This window comes from Podarcis filfolensis (assembly GCF_964270895.1).
Source record: "Podarcis filfolensis genome assembly, chromosome: 16".
NCBI classification, from domain to species: Eukaryota; Metazoa; Chordata; class Lepidosauria; order Squamata; family Lacertidae; genus Podarcis; species Podarcis filfolensis.
This window is the reverse complement of record NC_139620.1, coordinates 26,089,076-26,106,666: the sequence shown is the minus strand read 5'-3', so window position 1 is coordinate 26,106,666 and position 17,591 is coordinate 26,089,076. Positions and strand designations below refer to the sequence as shown.

General features: G+C 43.6%; 1 protein-coding gene across 10 annotated transcripts in view; it reads right to left on the bottom strand.

The window, feature by feature from the left end:
• Positions 1–17,591, bottom strand: part of SFI1 (SFI1 centrin binding protein) — a 32,241-nt gene that overhangs the window by 14,356 nt on the left and 294 nt on the right. For 2 of the 10 annotated variants that reach the window (XM_083589735.1, XM_083589737.1), the window contains exons 1-15: positions 17,358–17,528; positions 15,046–15,141; positions 13,941–14,012; positions 11,520–11,672; positions 10,904–10,975; positions 10,184–10,294; positions 8,933–9,027; positions 7,148–7,265; positions 5,970–6,072; positions 5,335–5,491; positions 3,922–4,083; positions 3,317–3,387; positions 2,635–2,727; positions 1,777–1,874; positions 527–593 (exon numbers count right to left, since the gene is read on the bottom strand). In XM_083589735.1, the coding sequence (XP_083445861.1) occupies positions 527–593; positions 1,777–1,874; positions 2,635–2,727; positions 3,317–3,387; positions 3,922–4,083; positions 5,335–5,491; positions 5,970–6,072; positions 7,148–7,265; positions 8,933–9,027; positions 10,184–10,294; positions 10,904–10,975; positions 11,520–11,672; positions 13,941–14,012; positions 15,046–15,141; positions 17,358–17,482 (1,593 nt within the window). In that variant the 5' untranslated portion in view covers positions 17,483–17,528. Of the gene's footprint in view, positions 1–526; positions 594–1,776; positions 1,875–2,634; positions 2,728–3,316; positions 3,388–3,921; positions 4,084–5,334; positions 5,492–5,969; positions 6,073–7,147; positions 7,266–8,932; positions 9,028–10,183; positions 10,295–10,903; positions 10,976–11,519; positions 11,673–13,940; positions 14,013–14,788; positions 15,142–15,636; positions 15,737–16,808; positions 17,149–17,357; positions 17,529–17,591 lie in introns of those variants that run through there. The other 8 variants (XM_083589741.1, XM_083589743.1, XM_083589738.1 and 5 more) reach the window with 8 other exon arrangements.

Sequence of the window (17,591 nt, the reverse complement as noted above, 5' to 3'; positions counted from 1 at the left end):
AGAATCATCTGGGAGCCTAAGGTTGAAAAATGCTGGCTTGGAGGGCCTACTAGTAAGCAGAGAGAGTTTAGCAGGGTGTTGAAGAAAGAGCCCACACCACAATGGAACTGCATGAAGCAGAACTTAAATTTACCCTAGCGACCTTTCTGTTGCTAGGTTGCAGTTCCCATCACCTCTGTCCAATGTTCATGGTGGCTGGGGTTGATGTGAGTTGGGAGTCTGGCTGGGGAAGGCGGCCCTATAAGACATCAGTCTTTGACTGGTGATACACAACCATGTAGGCCAGCATCACGTACCATGTGTTCTTTTAAAAGAAAGAAAGAAAGAAAGAAAGAAAGAAAGAAAGAAAGAAAGAAAGAAAGGAAGGAAGGAAAATGAGAAGGATGGAGAGAGACAATTAAAGAGTGGGATTAATACACAATGAGAAAAGGATAAATATGGAGAAGGGAAAGGGTATCACTTAAAAGTAGATCCCACTTGGAAAATTCAGAGCCTGAATAGTCTGAAGATGACCATGCCCCCTTACCTTCCTGTGCCTTTCCCAGTTGGCATGGCATGACCAGGTCCTGAGACACCTGTGCAGCAGCACAGTCCTGAAATGTAAAGTATGCAGTTCTGTCAACAGTTGCCTCTAACGTAGTGGACAGTTCCCTTCAGCTCAGGACCAAGGACAGCTCCCTACAGACACAGAATGAGTGCTAACAGAAAAAGCACAGGGTTAACCTGCCACTCATGCTACCCAGTAGAGGTCCCCATGGTTTGGGGGCAATGAGGATGCAACAGTCAGGATTCATTTGTGCTGCTTCATGTGGACTTCAGCCAGCAAAAGCACAAAAGAAAGCAGATGGAGTAAGGTCATCAGTGACTTGCTCTTTGGATCATTACAAGCAGTTCTGCCACTGTCATCTGCACCTCTTGTCACCATCAACAAGTGACAAAGCCACCTATGCCAACACGAGCAATTATGAAGTAGTAAAATTCTGCCAAAGGGAACCAACATTGGGTACCCCTTCCCTGCCCTGTTCCCATGACCCAGAGAGTAAGACTTGATCTGCTGCTTGGAAACTGATTAAGTGGTATATGAATATCAGTAGTAACAATAATAATTATTATTGTAACTATCCTGTTTCAAAAGCTAGGCAAGGCTATGTCCGGCTAGTGATTAAACAAGGGGATTCCCAGGAGCTCAGTCAACACCACTGAGCTTTGAGATGGAAAGATGTACCGTATTTTTTGCTCTATAAGACTCACTTTTTCCCTCCTAAAAAGTAAGGGGAAATGTGTGTGCGTCTTATGGAGTGAATGCAGGCTGCACAACTATCCCAGAAGCCAGAACAGCAAGTGGGATTGCTGCTTTCACTGCGCAGCGATCCCTCTTGCTGTTCTGGCTTCTGAGATTCAGAATATTTTTTTTTCTTGTTTTCCTCCTCCAAAAACTAGGTGCGTCTTGTGGTCTGGTGCGTCTTATAGAGCAAAAAATACGGTAATAGTAATAGGTGTAAGATTAAAAGGAAACAAAGAAAGAATGGGCAGAATGAGCTCATTCGTAATAACATGGGCCTGGGGCCTGCCAGCTGTTTTGGACAACAATTCCCATCAGCCCTGGCCAGCATGGCTGCAGGATGCTGGGGTTGATGTGTGTTGTTGTTCAAAACCTCTGGAGGAAACCAACTTGGGGCCTAGAAGGTTTAAGATATGGGAGCATTCCAGACTTCAAAAAGAATTGAGCTACCAGGTTTTAGCTCTGTTGCTGCCTCAATATAGTTGGTTCCTCACCTGTAGTGAGAATGAGCTGACAGTGTCAGGGAGCGGTATCGCTCTTCCTCCTTCTGTTCCAAACGAGACTTCCATCCATTCCAGAACCTGAGCAAGAGCTAAAAGAAAATCGGAAGAGACAGAGTGTGAAGCACCCTAAAGCCTTGTTCCCTTAAACACAGATAGGCCAACCAAGAGGGTCTTTTTGAAATAAAAACATCAACAGAGCAGCAAAGGGATGTTTGCTTTCAATGGCAAATGATAAAAGCGACAGACAATCCTTTTTCTTCCTCTTTATTATTATTGTAAGTAAGTGTCATAACACGTGATCATATAAGTTCAAAAAAAATAAGATACAACTATTATATAAAAACCAATAAAAACCAATAAATTGGATTTAAATATACTTCTGAATGCTGTATATAAACAGACAGGCCACAATTTATTTGGACAACAGCACACATGTAGGTCAACCTATTTATGGTCAACACACGATACCTAACTTTTTGCTACCTGGAAGATTGGATGCTCTGACACATCATGGTAACTTCCATATCCCTAACTTTTATTTCCCTATCCCTAACATCACCATAATTTCTGAGTCCAGCCCAGTCAGAGTCAGGGTACTCCTGTTGGCCTGCACAGGTACACAAAGAAGATCCTTTCATGATGTTGTCACACAGTGGTCCATATGTAAGTCCATATGTTCCTAACTTTACACACAAACACACACAGAGTTTTCTATAGCTTGCTGCACTGCTTCTACCACAGGAACAACTCAGGAACACAAGGTGGTAGTTTTCTTGCCAGTGTGACCCAGAAGGCACATTAAAGGTTCTGGTTTAATGTAAATGAAGCAGGGAACATGGTCAAACTCACCATGACTTGGTGCTGCTGATGAGCCAAGTTTATCCTCATTTGCTTGACAGAAGCTTCTGTAACATTCTTCCGCAAGGCACTCAGCCCACAGTGCTGTGAAAAGCAAAAGAGCAGGAAGCACGTTGGAGAAGCCACTTCTACTACAAAGGCAAAGGTGTGTCTTCAACAGCCCATCTTATTTACAATTTATAAAGATCGGCTTCATACAGAAGAGATATGAGGAACTGGCAGCCTCTGACAAGATTTTGGTATAAAGTGGGATACCGTCTAAGCATAAACTACCAGGATATTGGCGCAAGCTACATAGAGAGGAACAGTACAAGAGCATTGGCCATGGAGCTGTAGTGCAGGGGTGGGAAACCTTGGCCCTCCAGACATTGCTGAACTTCAACTCTCATCAGCCCCAGCAATCATGGCCAATGACCACGGATGATTGGAGTTGTAGTTCAGCAACAAATGGAGGGCCAAACCTGCTGTAGTGTGTTCATCTCCAGCCCCATCCTTCCTAAAATTATGCTGCAGGGAGCTGAGATTGGCTGTGGCCTCCAGCTGCTTGAATACACACAGTGCTTGCTTGCCACTGTGGAAAGTGGCCCCATGGGAGAATAATCATGGAGGAACCAACTTTTCCTGGTCAGAGGTCATTCCAGAGAGGCCACCAGAGATATGGCAAACCTCTTACCAGCAGGTGACATCTGTAGTGGCACTCAGCACGTTCATAGCGCTTAGCTTTTTGGGCACACAACGTCACATCTGTTATTCAGGTTAAGAAAAAAAGTTTGCTTAACAGCTAAAATAGATCAACCTTTCAGTAGTTTATTAGTGACCTGGATAAAAGTTATGGGGAAGAATCTACATCCTGCATCTGTGAATTCCACCAAGTTAATCTGCGTTATCCTAACATTCTTCCCTTTGCTTTAAATATATTTTCCAAATGTGTGCCCACTCCTTCCTTTGATTGTTAGGCAAAAGAGAAAATAAGCACCCAGTGATCAACTTCTCTGAATATTTTCATGGCTTTAAATGCATGTCTTTAAGGATTGTGACATAGTGGTCCAACTCTGAGTCATGAGGGCTCACAGAATCAAACAGCAGGGCCTTCCCCAGTCTTTGCTCCAGTGCTGCAGACCTGGAACAAACCTATTGGAATATAGAGTCATTCCTCATGTTCAAAGGAGTCATTAAAAAAAACAAACAACGGAAGTATCATTTTACACATGCACCTCAACTCTTACTACCTATGCCCCCCCTAACCACTGGAAAGGACCACGAGGAGAATATGGATACACTGCTTCCATCGTGTGAAAACTCTTCGCAAGGCGACCCTTGCAGCCAGCTGAACAAGGTGCTCCTGGTGGGCATGCAGTTGCTGTCTGTGTTCCCAAGTCAGACGCCACATTGAGAAGCTCTGAAAGAGGACCCGGGTGCGGTTGTGCTGCAAGGCCAGCTCTGGAACAAAAGAGGTAGAAAATGTCCTATCTGTGCTAGGGTCAGGGTCAGGGGGTGGTGCATAAGCACTGGGTATTCAAGCGACAGATGTTTTGGTATGAAATAGGAGCTGGAAACTAAATTAGTTTATGGTGCCTGCTTGCAGGCTTCCCACTGGGGCATCTGGCTGGATACTATAAGGATGCTGGACTAGATGGGCATTTGGCCTGATTCAGCTTCAGGGCTTTTATGGTATTTAAATGCGGGATCATGGTATTCTGCATGAAAATCAAATTAGCATTTGCACAGGAGCAACTGTTCAAGCTTGTAAAGAAAGGTGGAGTGAGGATAAGTTCTGCCCCCGCCCCCACTGTGGGTGCTGAAGGGGCTGAGCTAGGGGGGCAATGTAACAGGCTGTTCTAGAGCTCTTGTCCCAGGGTGGCAGCTGGAAGACCAGGACTGCAATTCCTGCAAAGCAGGGGGCTAGACTAGATGACCCTTGGATACTTTCCAACTCTATAATTCCGTGTTTCTGTGATTCTTTAGGAGTACACACACAAAATGTGCTGAATCACTAATGCAAAAAGCAAAATGAAAACAGGACTTTTATATTGTTTACTCTACAATTCAGTGTTCTGCGACAGGAGTAAGAAAGTGGAATTCTGCTTCTAAGATTATTTTAGAATTGAATTAGGCGCAAGAATACAAGGGCAGAGGGACTGAGCTCCACCTGTAGTACCTCTAATTTCACAGCCTTTCCAGAAATCTAGAGATTCATGCTGAATTCTACTAAAGTCACCTTCCAGCAATTAAGGAAATGGGATCTCCCCTACAACCCACCTCTCAATGGAGCTGCTTCCACTGAATAACAACTTTTCTTGAAATCTCCAACTAAAGAGGGGTTTTTTTGGCACACATATGTATTTAGCTCTCAAAGGCATCCATACATGGTTTTCTACTACGCTCCACCCTTATCAAACAAAGCAATAAAGTCATCACATTTGAAATATTATGCTACATCCTTCTGTACAGGCTTTTAGTGGTCTACTGGATTTCTTGGCAGTGGAGATTTTCTGCAGTTCTGGACCAGACCATCTTATACTGGCAGGGCAATCACTGAGATTCCTGTCTTTGAGCAACAGAAGATGCCTAAACCCACCTGGAGACAACCAACACCCCAAGGGAAAAACAAAAACTTCTCTCTTAGAAGAAATGCATCATTCTGTGATGCTGGAAGAGAAATCAACTCTATTTTGTCCCAAAGCAACTCACTGTCCTGATGCTCCTTCTCTCTTCGGAGTTGCACATAGACATGCCAGGATTTCATGGCCCTCCACATCTCCCTGTGCTGCTCATGCATCACTGCCCTGGCCTCCTCCTTTCTCTCATCTTGGATGCACATATAGCAGTCCTTCCATTTGAGCCAGGCCTGACAACAAGGAGGAACAGGAAGAATAAGGGTCCGAAAACAAGGCAGTGAAAGAAGAGGCAAGGCAGATCTTATCTGCAAACGATTCACAGAAATTGCACCCATCATTACAAACAGCAGCAATTAAATAATAATTTTGTTAGCTAACAGGCGAAATTCAGCTGTGTGCTAGTTACACTTGCACTAGCAATAATGGCTTGTGCAAGAGAAGGTGAAAAGAGCCAGCATGGTTCACACGGATAGTTGTGCCACAGTTTGCACTAGCTCCTATACTTCTTGTTGCACAACCAGTTCCACAACAAAACCTCTGCTAGCGCAACTCTTGAACTGGATTTCATATTGTGCTTTATTATGCTACTACAACAGCCCTTGCACTGGTTGTCAGAGAACACTGAATCTGGGCCTTTGGCCAGTGTTAGTGTGTGCACACAACACAAAGGCACACAGGGTTTAAAGGGTTGGTATTTCCAGCACTCACACGAAACTGTAAGCCTTGGGCCCAATGCTGTAGAGCCTGACCATCCATTTCACAAGCAACTTGATTCTGTGACCATCTCTTTCTCCACAACCTCCATGCAAGTCTGTTGAAAATAAAAAGGTCAGGACACACTTTAGACTTTAACTCTGATGAAAACAAAGAGTTTTATGAATGTATGTGCTGGAGAACTATAGAGCCCCATCTGCTTCTTAGAGCAGCTTTCATAAACATGGTGCTCTCCCAACATCTTTGACTAAAACTCCCATCAGCCCCAGCCACCACAGTCATGTAATGCTAGGTCTGATGGGAGTTGTAATCCAAAACATTTGAAGGGCACCAGGTTGGTAAGGCTGCCATAGAGATACCCAATGTTTCTGGTCCCTTTTTGATCCTTTACATGACATAAACAACTTACCATGCCAACCAACTAACTGAATAGCATTCTTTACGTATTACAGTAGTTTTCAAAAGCTGTCTTCTTGGAGGTGGGTGAGTTATTGTTTCCTTGGAAATCTATTTATTTATCATTAACATGTATCATCAGCTCTTGTGGCACTAAGTGCTGGTGGCAACATAGAACAACATGAAAAACATTCCTTTTTTATTTAAAAAAACCCAGCAATTAAAAACAGGAGAACAAACCAGTGTGGTATGGTGGTTTGAGCATTATACTAGGACCTGGAAGACCAAGGTTCAAATTCCCACCCAGGCATGAAGCTCATGGGCGGTGGGTGACCTTGTGCTAGTCACTGCCTCTCAACTTAACCTACCTCACAAGGTTGTTGTGGGGATTAAATAAGAGAAAACGGTGTATGCCACCTTGAGTGCCTTCGAGAAAAAATGTGGGATGTAAATGCAGTAAATAAATAATACGTCTCCACCAGCCGTCAAATATTGAGGGATCAAATCATGAGGGGTGCAGAAATCTCTTGTGTCCATGTGGAGTAGCCCAGACTAACAACCAGGTTGAGCGAGTCTGCACTTAAGTGTGGAATTGAAAGCCAACGTGGTATAGTGTTTAGAGTGTCAGACTAAGACTGCCATGAGCTCCATGGAGAAAAAGGTGAGATATTAATTGAGATATTAATTAATTGTTTCAGGGTTGGAATATGTAGAAAGATGGAAGAGGAGCGCCATGTGCCCCATTAACCCTTGTTTGAACCTGAACCAGTTCTCACCGCAAGGCGCTCTTTTCCTTGAACTTGAAGGCCTCCAAGTGCATTCGGCGCTTCATCCGGCGCAATTCCACATAGCTCAGCCAGCGCTGCCACGTCCAAAGGGTTTTCATTTTTGCCGCTGTGAAAAATGTGAAGCCATGGTTTTAATGGCAGGCATGAGTATTTTAAAGATTCCATATTTTTGTCCAATACACATAACTTCCCAATCCTTTTTTGGCCCATATGGAAAAAGCCTGGCACCAGGAGAGAGGTGGGGCTGGTCAAAAGACTGACGGCAGACTGTTTTCAGACGCAAAAGAAACTTCGTATCTCATCAGGAGGACTGCAAGGGCACCTTGCAACAAGCAGCTGCAAATAGGGCTACACTGGGGAAAGAGGGAGGAATGGCACCTTAAATGCTTCATAGTTCTGGAACTCACATGACTAGGACTCTGAAGGCCAAATGGAATGTAGTAAGTCCATGATGGGATCTCCAGATTGATTATTTTACTTATTATTTTACCAGTCAATACTTAAGTATCTCTTAGCAGTATACAAACATAGCATAAAACTATAAAAAGCAGCATATAAGAAAACAGTAGAACAATCCTTGCTCAACTTCAGGTGCTTGAAAAAGACATTTCTATTTCAGCAGGCATTTTGGAAAAGTTTTTTGTTTTTATACTTAAATTTCATTTATCTTATCTGTCATATGCTTTTAATTTCTATGTACCCAGCTTAGAAACTTTGAGAATTAAAAGGTCTAGAAATAGCACAAACAAACAAGAAATAATATGGTTCCATCAGGGCAAAAAGATGTCTTCACAAGACATCTGGACCAACTAATACATGATGATGCCTCACATATAGTATTTAAGCTTGAAAACAGCTGCTGGAAGTGTTGCTCCACTTTTGATCAGAGCAGCAACACTGGGGGTAGGGAGAGTAACGCTTTGTCCTACCCCCCACTTTCCTTATCTGAAAACCAGAAGGGTATTTTTTTCTCCAGTGGAAAATATATATATATAGGTGCTTGCCTCTCTACACTAGGAGAAACAGCAAAGCATGGGGAGGGTGGGAAAGGAAATTTAAAAGAGGGAGCAATGAGTAAAGATAAGCCAATGCAGTTGCACAATCTTTGGTTCAACTGGGGATACAGAGCACGGGGCTAAAGCTTCTTGAAAAAGACAATTGTAAGGAAAAGGTGAGTGGCGCCACTTAGGTGTCATTAAATTAGCAATGCAACTTGCTAGCTAAGCAAAATGTCTGCTAAATTACTGATGCTAATGTAATGTTTATTTAGTAGATATATCAACATAGTTTGCACTGTTGTGCTGTAAGATTCGAGATCCTAGTAGAAATTCATGGATTTCACAGCAAGCAAGGTTTTCAGAGAACTATCCAATAATGTGTTGGCTGCAACAAAACTCTAAATGCAAAATACATGTTGCTGTTCAGAAATACTGCAGAGCAGATGGAGAACCCCTTGAGCTTTTCCAGAGGCTTCCTTCGATAGCTGGGATTAATTTAACACACAGCAAAATATGCAGAGAAAAGGCTCAATGCTGGGTTCTAGCAGGCTGCCATCTGCACTGGAAGAGCATGGACACAGCAACCTAGGCTCTTCTACTGCAGGGCGGAGGAAACTGTGGTCCTCCAGATGTTGCTTGACTCCATCTCCCAAACAGCCTCAGCCAACCTGGACAAAATTCAAGGGTGGTGAGAGTTGTAGCCTGACAACAACTGGAGGGCTACAAGTTCCCTACTCCATTCTATATGCTTCCACAACAGATTCTATTCTCTCACCGTGTGAATCTGCAACACAATAAGTCACCTTCTTCTCTCGCTGCAGGAGTATGTAGGACTTCCAGGCCCGAAAGATCAGGTTGTACAGGAAATACCTGGCCAACAAAAGCAAATAACACTTTGCAAGGGTCAGAACCCAGCCTACCCATTTGCTATACAGATGATTCATTCCAAACTACTACTGAGGAATGCTTTTGCATTGTAATTTTTTGCAACACAGAAAGTATTCATTTATTTACACAGGTGGCAAAACAGGCTGGGAAACAACCACTTGCTTGCTTGCCTAAGGCAAGTAAGAATCCCCTCCAGACAGAGAAGTTTGTTCCTTTTTTGTTTAAAAATGACTATGTACGGATTATGTGTAGGCAGGCGGCCTAGTAAAAACTTTTGTGGGCTAGTAATTATTACTGTTGTGCTTGTTATTTATTTCATTTATGAACTGCTTCCCACAAGCCGCCCCAAAGCAATTTGCAATATAGTAACAAATATAAAACAGTTACATATATATAAAAAGTTTAAAACTCAATTATAAAAGCAACAGGAGCACATACACACAATGTTCAAACGCAGGACAGATACCAGTTGGGATAAAGACACTTTGTTGAAAGAGAAGCGTATTTCGTAGGTACCAAAAAGACAATAGAGAGGGTTTCTGTTTGATAGTAGCTTTTGTGAATTTATTTGCTAAGTAATTATTCATCAAAATATGTTTATGAGTTCATGCTGTATTTGGATGGGTACCCAAAGCCTAGGAACTGGTAAAGCTACATATAGAGCTGTTCCAGAGAGGAATTTTGGTGGCCGAGTGACTGGCCATGAAACACCGGAATGGAAAGAAACAGCAGGGAATTGCCAGTGCAGGCAGCTTATGAGAAAGCGGTTTGGAAGATCATGGAAAATATAAATGTACAGAACTGCAGGACAATTACCTTCAGCTGTACATATCAAGGAAGAAGAAAAGCAGCGATGCAATGCATCCCTGACCCCCTTTTTTGTCCTGTTTGTAATGATCAAACTGAGGATGATTTGGGCTCTAAACTATGGTTAGCGTGAGCCATGGTTTGGACCAATGTGTCTTCCTAGTAAGAGCACAGGAAGAAATGCATGCACTTAGGAAAACTGAACTGAACTGTAGAAACACCAACACGTCTGGCTGCTTGCTGACGAGGATAGCACAGCTTGCTTTTTGACGCATTACAACAAACAGGGGATTTCTTCTCTCTGTAGTATTAGAAAGTACATTTAACAAACCTGTAATGGCAGTCAGCCCGGATGGTGAGCTTCCATTCTTTCCAAATAACCCACCATTCTTCCTTCCACCCTCCAAAGGTTTTCCGCAGTATCTTCTGATCATAATAGCGCCTAGAAATGGAAAGAATACAAAACGTATAAGGCAATAGAAACATACACACAATATTAAATCAATTATTGTAAACTTCTGCCCTTTATCTGTTCAGTCATCATTTTTTCCACTTCCAGTTCACAGATTGGACTGCTCTAGTCCTGCTGAAATCAACAACATTTAAGCATCTGAGCTGTGAGCTAAAAATGTCCCCTCATTTGTGAACAAGTGTTCCTAGAGACAATTACAGTTTCAATAATTCTTATGAGTGGTTTTCTTCATTTTGTACCAGCAATAAAAGCCCAGAGAAATAAGTCTCTCCCAAAATATCACAGCACAGGTGACACTGCTAACAATGAAAGGCTGTGGATTTAAACATCCTGGTGCTCCAGTACGTTGTGATGGTTCAGACTCAACAAAAAAGCATGGTTTGCAAGTTGCCCCCAAATCAGGATCTGAAACTGCAGGCTGAAGCAGATTTGGCCAAAGTGTAGTTTCATCTTCTATGTAAAATAACACTCTGTAATCACTTTTTACACATGCACAAGCCATAAGTCCACTTGTGTAGACCAGTTTCACAGAGAAATACGGTACTTATCATTTTTAAGCAAAGAACTTGCTTTGCTTACCTGGCACTAGAAGGGAGGACCCTTCCAAATGCCTTCTTCATCCACAAGTAAAGGAATTTCCTAGCCAGGTGTCTGAAAAACATTATCTCTCAGTGCTTTTTAGCATATATTTATTATCTATAAAATTTCAGCCAAAGATGAACAAACAGAAACTTCACACATAAATGCTAATTCCTCCATTTAAGTCCACCACTAAAAAACATCTTTTACATGACATTTTTACCTCACCCTTCCTCAAAAATGAGGTTAAAAACTTTCCTTGTTAACAAACTTGTGAATCTGCTGCTGCTTTATGTATCAATTAGGAGTACAGATATTTGTTTTTGCTGCTGTTCAGAGTTTGGTAAATCTGTGTTTTAATTATCTGATTACTGTTGCTTTTTTACGTTTGCTTTTTACATTTAACCTGCTTTGAGCAGCTCCTTTGTGGAAGGGGAAAGTGGAGGTGGGGGAATCTTTTAAATGAAAATCACTTCCCCTGCTTGATTCAACTGATTAAGCCAGATCAACGTTTTAAAATGAATACAATAAAAATATACCTACTGGACACGGCTACTTTTCATATTAGGTTAATAAGCCCTACAAATAAGATATAAAACATAAACATGTCTATTACCTGATACGGAGTTCTTTTAATCTCCCACCTCGGTTCCAAGTGTATGTCACACGGTACGAGATCCTGCGATTCCCAGTCAGATGTGGAGAAGCGAACTGGCCACCTGAACCTCCTTTGTGACTAGGCTGTTTCTGTGTTTTTATAAACTTTGAACTTAAAATAAATAAAATAAAGAAGATAAGCAGTTTTTGCCACTAAGCTTGCAAGTCCCTAGGTAACTTAAGACTTTCACAAAGCACAGAAGCAGGATCGAGTGAGCACTCTTCCCCCGGGCCCCAGTTCATTCAGAATGATGCTGCTTTTGCAATCGGAGAGTGCTGCTCCATTTGCACTCATGTCCTGCTTGCTTATGGGCTTCTCATAAAGGCCCATTTCCTACACTGCACATATTAGACCTCTTGATGTGACAGTATCTGTAGAAGGCCCTTTCCTACAGAATGTAGTGACTAATAAAGAACATAAGTAGAGTCCTGAAGCTGGATCAGCCAAAGGTCCATTTAATCTAGCATCCTTTTCTCACAGCGGCCAACCAGATGCCCATTATGGGAAATCCACTAGCAGGACCTCAGAGCAACAGCACCAGATATATAATGGATAAGGTATCGTGGTCACCAGCTGTATGAGGCTTTGTATACCAATACCTATACTTTGAACTTAGCCCAGTTTCTAACTGGCAGCCAGTTCAAGCCTTTCAGGAATGGTGTAACTTGATGACAACAGGCAATTCCGTGAGCAACCACATTCTTGAACAAGTCTGTCTGAATTTCTGGTTCTAGGGAACATCACGGGCTTTGGTACAAGAAAGAACATGCTAAGACAAGGGAAATTATAAAAGTAATTGTCTGCAGCCTCCATTTGCCTTAGTATGAAAGAGCATATGTAACCTAATACATATAGAAAATACTGTTGCTGTTTCTAAAGCTAGAGAGACTAGGAGATAGGCCAGGGCTGCACATTTGACTGGCCAAAAAATAAAATAAAAATGAACAATTGGATGGTCAAACATTGTCAAATAATAGCCAAATATTTTTAAAATAACAGCGTTATTAGAACAACAAAACCACACCGTACTGTATTTATCAATATGACTGAGACATATCCTAAAATTGTTACAAATAACTGTGATTGTATATTGATCAACTGATATATATGATAGGTCAATTCCTGCGTGCCAGTCCCAAGAAAGCAATGATGTAGGTTTTCCAGAATTTTTTCCCATAAAATTTCTTTTTTTAAAAGAAATCCAATGCATATTACACCATCTGGAAAAATTTCTGATGCCTAGAAAGTGTTCTGATTTAGAATGCTTCTTGTACTGTACTTGTATTTAGTAAACAAAGCTAAGTGTTGGAACTACTCAGCTTCCCTAATATTATATTTGCAACTGGCATCCATTCATGGTTACTAATGAATTTATAAAACAGAACATTTTTCATGGAGAAAGAAAGCACTGGGAAAATGTCCATGGAGAATTTTCTACCCTACTTCACGTCAAGATTATAGGGTTTCCCCCCTAGAGTAAAAAGTGATGTGGAAGAAGGATGTCTGATTGTGGCCTGCAGACTCACCCTCCTCAATGCAGGTTTTGCAGCATTCTGTACTGTTTCAAAACCCACAAAACCTGTTAGTCCAGAAGTGACAGTGGGACACAGTGAGTGCATGCAACCTGTGGGAGGTGATGTCTCTTTCAACTCCAGCTTCTATACAACCTAGGTTTATCAAACAACTCTTTTATCAACCACTTAAGACAAGCTCAGACTTGATTACTCTTCCAGAACTAAAAATAAACCTACAAAATCAATCTGCATAGAAATTATTGAAGAATTAATGGTCAAGAAAAGAGAAGCCAAGCCTCACAGCATTCCGTGGAAAGGAAAAACTGTGGTGTTGTTAAACAATATATTCTAGACCATCTGGCAAACAAAATACTTTGGTGGTTGAATGAGCACTCTCCTCCAGCAAAGGGAGGTCTGAGAATGCACCACATTTCTCTGTAAATTTACCAGAGATAATGTACTGGGCAGGAAGAAGGCTCCTTCTTGTTGAAGTTCAGCCATGATGTTCAGGGGCCAACTTCAGGACAGTCACTGTCTCTCAGCCTAACTGACCTCACAGGGTTGCTGTGAGGATAAAAGGGGAAGGGGGAGAACTGTATACACCACTTTGAGTTCCTTAGAGGAAAGGTAATAAATGAATAAATAAAGTGAGGGGAAAGTCTGACATCCAGGAATCTGTAGCACAGACAAAAATAATTTGATCATGCTACTGTGTGCTTCTTGTGTAATATTACAGCTTCTAGTTCCACTGCGGTGGTAGCAATCCTTGTTCACAAACTGTTGCCCCCCCCCCCGAACTATTTAAGCACTAGCAACAACACAGCTGAGTTTTAAGTACAGGCTCTTCTGTTTAAGTGTTTCTTACCTGAATTTAGCCTTCTTTTCCATCACGTTAACAGCCTTGTGTCCTCTACTGTCCAGCCCAGACCACTGTTTTCTGGTAAGAAAAATCCTTTGTCAAAACATAAGGATTATTTTCTTAAAAATCAGTAAGCATACATGGAAAGTGGCCCTGTACAGAGTCAGACCATTGGTCCATCTAGCTCAATATTGCCTACAGTGACTGGCAGCAGCTCTCCCAGGTTTCAGTCAGGGGACATTCTCAATTCTACCTGGAGAAACTAGCATCCAGAGACACAGTACCTCTGACACTGAAGGTAGTACATAAAAAGAGCCTAGCTGCTGAATCAGGCCAAAGGCCCATCTAGTCCAGCATCCTACGAGATGCCCCAATAGCAAAGCCACAAATAGAATATGAGCACAACAACACTCTTCCCACTTGTGATTCTCAGCAGCTGATATTCAGAGGTATGCCACCTTCAACACTGAAAGCAGGGGCATAGGCATCATGGCTAATTGCCATCAATAGCCTTATCTATGAATTTGTCCAACCCTCTTTTAAAGCCATCCAAGTTGGTGGTCATCACTGCCTCCTGAGGGAGGGAGTTCCATTGTTTAACTATGTGATGCATGAAGAAGGTCTTTCTTTTCTATGTCCCGAATTTTCCAGAATTCAGTTTCATTGGATCTGAGTTCTAGTGCCGTAAGAGAGGGAGAAAAACTTTCTATCTCGCTTCTCTATCCCATGCATACTTTTATACACTTCTATCATGTTGCCTTGTACTCAGCTTTTATCTAAACTAAAAAATTTCCAAATCCTGCAACCATTCCTCATAGGAGAGTCGCTCCATCCTCTTGGAACATTTTCTGTACCTTTTCCAACTCTATTCTTCTTGAGGTGAAGTGACCCCAAGTGTGGTAGCATCATAGACTTGCATAAGGGTCTTTAGATGCTGGAAACTTCATTTTCTTCTCCTTTCCAAATCTCTCCAGCCCAAGGGCCTGAACCCCTCAATTGTAGTCCTGGGCTGCTCAGAAGATGACCCCCCCCTATCTCTCCCTCACTGAGATAGTCCAAAGGAAAGCAGAGGATAATCCCTTGTGAGGGGATCCATTGGATAGTAGGATACCTGGTCGGGGTAGCCTGATCTAGGGTTTCACCTTTGCCACAGCCTACGGCCTCAGAAGCTAACTTTCGGTTTGCAGAGATGTTTTCATTCTCTTGTCTACAAAAACCGAGTGTTAAAAAAGAGAATTCCTCAGTCTACTATCTGAAAAGGGCAGAGTCTCTTTCTCCCCTTTCCTCCTCCTGCTACACGTGTAGCAGGCATCTCCACGACACTTCTCGCTATGCCCGTGTCGGGCAGTCACTGGGAGGGAAGCATCACCGAGAGAAGGGGCTCCCGCCTCTCCTCAGGAAAAAGCGCGGGAAGGAGGCCCGCGGCCGCCTCCTCAGCTAACGTCTTTCCCCAAGGCGGCGGCGGCCGAAGCCTTCCGCCTTGGCTGGGGCACGGCACACGCCCAGTGGTCGCCATGGTGGGTCGGAGGCAGGACAGCTGCCTAGTTACACTTGGGAGGGGTCCTCTGACTTGGAATAACAGGCATCCGGGGGGGGCGAGGAAGACGGGAACGCGAGGGAGCCTGGAGCCGCACTCAGTAGCTCTTCATAGACCCTCAAAACCAACCTACCATCCACACACGCGGAGCAAGTTGACGGGTACCCGAGGCGGGGGTTCTCCAATCATTGCGAGACTTCAACTCCCAGCATCCCTTTCCATTGGCACTGCCCGCTGAGGATGATGGGAGTTGAAGTCCCTCTGCATCTGGCTAGCACCTGGTGAGCTTTCCCTGCCTTTTTGTCCTCCACGGCGCGTATGGAATGAAAAGTGGAGGGGGCGGGGGGGTGCACAGCCACCCAGCAATTCGTAAACCACGTTTTTCTTTGAGGAGCAGACCCAGCTGCTTTCAACGGGGCGCGCGCAGTTTAACAGACCCGACTCCCAAGTAATCCTGTTCGGTATTATCGACTTAGAGTAAGCTCCATTGGACGCACTAGGGCTTCTTACTTCTGAGTAAGCGTACATAGGATTGCATTGTCCTCTGGTTCCACAGGATAATTAATGTGGGCTGGCATTCTCATTTCTCCCACAAATATGCAGGAGAGGGGGGACTCCGGTGATTTATCGCTCATCTTATAATGAGGAACAAACCTTGCAGCCCTAAACACATTCCTTCCCCAAAAATGTGAATTGCACGGAAAGGTACTTTCAAAGCGGAGTATCTTAAGTTTCATGAACAAGAGCCATCTTTATTGCAATTGCGCTTACATAAATATACAGGGGGGGGGGGTTGGTACTGTTAAAAGTGGGGCGAAAAAAGGCCTGTCATATGTCAACATGGTGGTTCTATGGACGTTTACTCAATAGTAAGTCTCATTGTGTCCAATGGCAGAAGGGTTTAGCACCCAGTAAATGTGTTTAGGATTGCAGCCCAAATGATGCAAGAAACAATTAATTGCTCCTTAACACACTTTAAGCACAGCCAGAGCGGTTAAAAGGCGAGTGTGTCATTCTTATAGATGAAATAGAAGTTTTTATCTGCGTTTCTGAAGCCATAACTAATCCGCATTAACTGATCTTCGTTTGTGTCATTACAAAACGCGTTAAAAATTAACGAGAATAAACTGATCGTGCTGCAGTACAATTCAGGATCTCATGACCTGTCTTGTGACATACATCGGGGCTAAATGATTTAATTGAAGCTAATCCATTGCTTTGGATAGCTAAGTAATCCCACCACCACCACCACCACACACAAGGCATCTCATAGTTTACAGTGCAATCCTAACCATGCCTACTCAGGAGTAAATCCCACCAAATTAAATGGGGCTTACCAGGTAAATGGGGTTAGGCTTTGCAGCTTAAAGAGGTACGCGGCCGGGAACCATCGCAGTCCTCTCCACCGCTCTGCGCGTCTGAGACTGCAATCCTATTGCACACAATTACTTGGAAGCGAGTCCCTTTTTACTTTCAGCGGGGCTTAGCTTCTGAAAAAGCACGGACAAGACCACCCTGCAACGCTGCACAGGCTCAATCTCTTGGGCTGCAACCCTATGCGCACTAACCGGGGAGTAAAGCCCTACCAAAGCAGTGCAGAGAGCAACCCAACCATGAACAGGTGTAACTCAGCGACTCCTGAGCGGGGACTCCCCGCTGCAGGCAACGATCGATAAGAAAACGAGGCTGTCCTGCCGAAACGCCTGAAGGACCCTTCCGTGCCTCTTAACACACTACTTTATCGCCACCTGCCTATTGTGTGCGGGTTTATTTATACAACTATAAATCTCGCCAGAGCTGAGAAATGGGAATTCGAATTTGGAAGTAGTCTGTGAAGTTCCTATACTTTGTTTTGTATGTGTGTGTCCCCGCCCCCCCCCACTCACCCGTTTTGGGCAGGCAATCGCCAACGGCACGCTCTCTGCGGGCCTGCCCGCCGGCTTACACTGCGCGTGCGCGAGCCGGAGGAAAGGTGGAAGCGAGAGCTCGGCGAGGAGCGAGTGTGGCGCATGCGCCGTGGCTATTAAAGGGGGAGGGGTGGGCAACGAAGGCCCCGGTTACGGCGGCTGAGGAGAGGAGGGAGAGGCGGGGTTGAGCTTGAGGAGCGGACGGGCCGTGTG